The sequence below is a fragment of the Anopheles marshallii genome, chromosome 2, assembly GCF_943734725.1.
Source record: "Anopheles marshallii chromosome 2, idAnoMarsDA_429_01, whole genome shotgun sequence".
In the NCBI taxonomy this organism is placed as follows: domain Eukaryota; kingdom Metazoa; phylum Arthropoda; class Insecta; order Diptera; family Culicidae; genus Anopheles; species Anopheles marshallii.
In genome coordinates this window covers 86181050-86183569 of record NC_071326.1, presented here as the reverse complement: position 1 = coordinate 86183569, position 2520 = coordinate 86181050, and the positions used below count along the sequence as shown (strand labels likewise).

The window sequence follows — 2520 nt, the reverse complement described above, 5'->3', positions numbered from 1 at the left end:
ACACAAGGCCCATGTGGTGAAACTGGTTCTGCAGCGTTGGAGGTCGGCAGTTGCGCTGAACCATTCCAACCGGCAGCATGGCGGACAGCTTCGAGGAAGCCGATCAGCTGTTCGCGGACTGCAAGTTTCGCGAGTCGTACGACCTGCTGAGCAGGAAGCACAGTGCGGTAAGACAATGGAGCAGGCAGGCCAGTGGCGTGTGGTACCGTTGGTGTGTGATGATTTAATTAAACTTCAAACCATGATTCTTCCGCCTGTTTCAAGGATGCGGGATACGGCACGCTGTGGCGGCTGTGCCGCGTGATCTACTCGATAACGCGTGAGCTTGCGCTCGATGAGAAGAAATCCAAAGAGCTGGAGGCGTTCATATACGAAGGGTTTGGCTACGCTAAGCAAGGACTTGCCCTGCAACCGGACACGGCTTCGGCCCACAAATACTACGCAATCTTTCTCGCGGAAAAGTCCGGCATCGAAGGGCTGAAGGAGCGGGTCCTGCAGCTGAGCACGATATTGCGCCATCTGCGGCAGGCAACCGAGCTGGACGCAGGTGATCCGTTCGCGTGGTTTGTGCTGGGTCGGTTCTATCACAAGCTGGCAGGGTTGGCCTGGTTTCAGAAGAAGATGATACACACTTTTACAAACGACATACCGGATGCGACGTACGCGGATGCGCTGGAGTATTTTGTGCGTGCGGAAAACACACAGCCGAACTTTTTCCCATTAAATCATCTGATGCTGGGCGAGACGTACATTGCGTTGAAGGACCCGGAAAAGGCGCGCCCTTTCTTAGAACTGGCTGCAAATCAACGTGAACCGCGGTAAGTTCTAGTGGCGGGAGCTAGATGAGCGGGCAGATGCATTGGATCACTAACGAAAACCCTCCCATTTATAGTACGGCCGACGATCGGGAAGCTCAAAGAGAAGCGAGGGCACTGCTTAGGAAGCTCTAGCCGCCATCTGAAACAATCTCAACAATGTAATTTCTCTCTTTACTCGCAATACATATAATACAAACCGAAACCCCCAAAGCCCAATCCATTCGCATCCGTTGTCTGGCGTCTTATCGCTTCGGTACGAAATGTAAAGCAGCTGAAAACAGATGTATTGGACAGTGGTGTGTACGTGAAAACATATTCTGTCTTGTGGTAGTCGATGGAAGATAAGAAATAAAACACAAAAGGTGGACATCGTGCGATAGTGTAATCGTTAAAAAACACACACGGAATGGCACCTTTGTGCAATGCGCTGCGTTCGATTGCGGTGGAAGTTCGCCACAAAGATCGGTAAAATATTGTTGCACGTTGCACGTGTCAGCAATGCGGGTTTAGCAATTATTTGTCAATTAAGTTGGCTTAGCGCTGATAATATTCGCTTCTTCTTTATCGGCAACAACAACCTCGAGAGGTGTCTAAGCCTGGCATTTTTGGCTTTCGGTGACTTTATTTACCCGTAGCTCGATAGTCAGTCCTACGCACGAACCTTCATCGAAGGTTTATTCGATTTAAGCGCATTCTCTCACGGCTGTACCCAAACACCACATTTAGAACTGCACGCACTTCCTCCTCCGTGCGTTAAACCGTTCTACCTTTCACACATGCACAAAAGCATAATGCACACGATTTTCTCCTTCGAGACAAAACAGTACGAAACGAGGTGTCGAAAATGGCGCGCAGATTAACCATACCACCAGAAGCTAGAGCAGTGTGGCAGATACGTAGGGAAGGTAGAGTAGAAAAAGATTCGATTTTTCTAAAATGGTTTTGTCTGGAGTTTCAAGATAAAATGCGTTACTATTCAAAAGTTGCTGAGAATTAGCGCACTTTTAGACTAGTTTTTCATTGTCCTAAAGTGGTCGCGGACAAGGTTTGAAATCCACCGATTGGTGTATTTTGGGTTGCTTGGCTGGTGTGCTTGGGCAAGTAACAACACAGCTAACTGCGTAACGCTATTGAAATGCAATATTTGGTTGAAATGTTTCGTGTTGTAACCGCTACTATTCGCTAGATGGCGCTGCATGCTAGCCTGTGGGTAAACGTGCTGTGGAAATTAGGTGTTCACGATGTGTTGTTTGGAAATGAATTGCAAAAAGTTAGAAAAATGAATTATCTTTTACGAATGCATTTTGATAAAGTTCCACATTGGAGCATCTGTTTCTTTATCAGCACAACAACTTCTAGTATGAAAGGCTTGTCATTTCTGACTTTCTTTGTTTTTGTTTACCCCTAGCTGAATAGTTACCCGTATTGGATTGCCTGCGTACGGGAGATTGGTCCATATGGGATTCTGGACTGGTCCTGTCATGTGAAGACTAGCACCGTGCTGCTCTAGAGTTTCTGTGTATTACATTGAAAGCGCATTCACTAAAATAGCGTATATGGGGGACTGTCTGTAGTTCTGAAATTGACGGTACATTTTGGAAAATAATTAATGTACATTGATTATTACTTTAGGATGAAAGTTAGCTATATTGCTGTCCAAATAACCACTTTTTTTATATCATCAAACCAACTGTCAATTTTA

General features: G+C 46.2%; 1 protein-coding gene across 1 annotated transcript; it reads left to right on the top strand.

Moving 5' to 3' along the window:
• On the top strand, positions 1-950 carry LOC128709036 (regulator of microtubule dynamics protein 1-like). The gene is made up of 3 exons (XM_053804021.1): positions 1-167; positions 265-818; positions 893-950. Exons 1-3 carry the CDS (start codon positions 78-80, stop codon positions 948-950), a joined length of 702 nt encoding a protein of 233 aa, XP_053659996.1. The 5' UTR covers positions 1-77.
• Positions 951-2520: the final 1570 nt, after the last annotated feature.

Bases quoted from the DNA above. Each gene is read 5' to 3' on its own strand.
- LOC128709036 (XM_053804021.1), top strand. From the start codon at position 78: ATGGCGGACAGCTTCGAGGAAGCCGATCAGCTGTTCGCGGACTGCAAG. The intron at 168-264 runs GTAAGACAATGG...GCCTGTTTCAAG, and splicing joins TGAGCAGGAAGCACAGTGCG to GATGCGGGATACGGCACGCT. The intron at 819-892 runs GTAAGTTCTAGT...TCCCATTTATAG, and splicing joins GCAAATCAACGTGAACCGCG to TACGGCCGACGATCGGGAAG.